At 37.0% G+C, this 392-nt stretch overlaps 1 protein-coding gene across 1 annotated transcript in view; it reads right to left on the reverse strand.

Moving 5' to 3' along the window:
* The window catches only part of GTF2H3 (general transcription factor IIH, polypeptide 3, 34kDa), a 27,315-nt gene continuing 26,923 nt past the window's right edge, over positions 1-392 (reverse strand). The window contains exons 10-12 of the mRNA XM_011948579.1: positions 332-392; positions 179-215; positions 1-95 (exon numbers count right to left, since the gene is read on the reverse strand). Of these exons, the coding sequence (XP_011803969.1) occupies positions 26-95; positions 179-215; positions 332-392 (168 nt within the window). The 3' untranslated portion in view covers positions 1-25. The remainder of the gene's footprint in view (positions 96-178; positions 216-331) is intronic.

The raw sequence follows: 392 nt of genomic DNA on the forward strand, positions 1-392 counted from the left end.
AAAAGATGGGGAGAGTATTTTATCCTCAGGCAGACACTTTCAGTTTCTTTTTCTTGGCTTTCAGTACTGGAGGCAGAGAAATCTTAAAGGCTGTCCTGAAATTACAGAGAGGAAAACATTTTTTAATATTCTAGAGCTGTGAAGTATTAGCCACCCACACAATCTCAAAGATACTTACTCGCATGTAGTGCAAATGGGGCTGAAATTGCAGAATACTGTAAATTAAAAAAAAAAAAGAAACAATGGAGTGGCTGAAAAACAACACAGTTGAGAAACTGTTCTCCTACCCCCCAACACAGAAAAAAAAGAAAAACTAGGTACATGAACTTACTTGACAAACACACAGAACAGACATAACCAATTTCAATGAGATTTCGATGACAGAAGCAAGC

The sequence above is a fragment of the Colobus angolensis genome, unplaced genomic scaffold (assembly GCF_000951035.1).
Source record: "Colobus angolensis palliatus isolate OR3802 unplaced genomic scaffold, Cang.pa_1.0 Scaffold28, whole genome shotgun sequence".
In the NCBI taxonomy this organism is placed as follows: Eukaryota; Metazoa; Chordata; class Mammalia; order Primates; family Cercopithecidae; genus Colobus; species Colobus angolensis.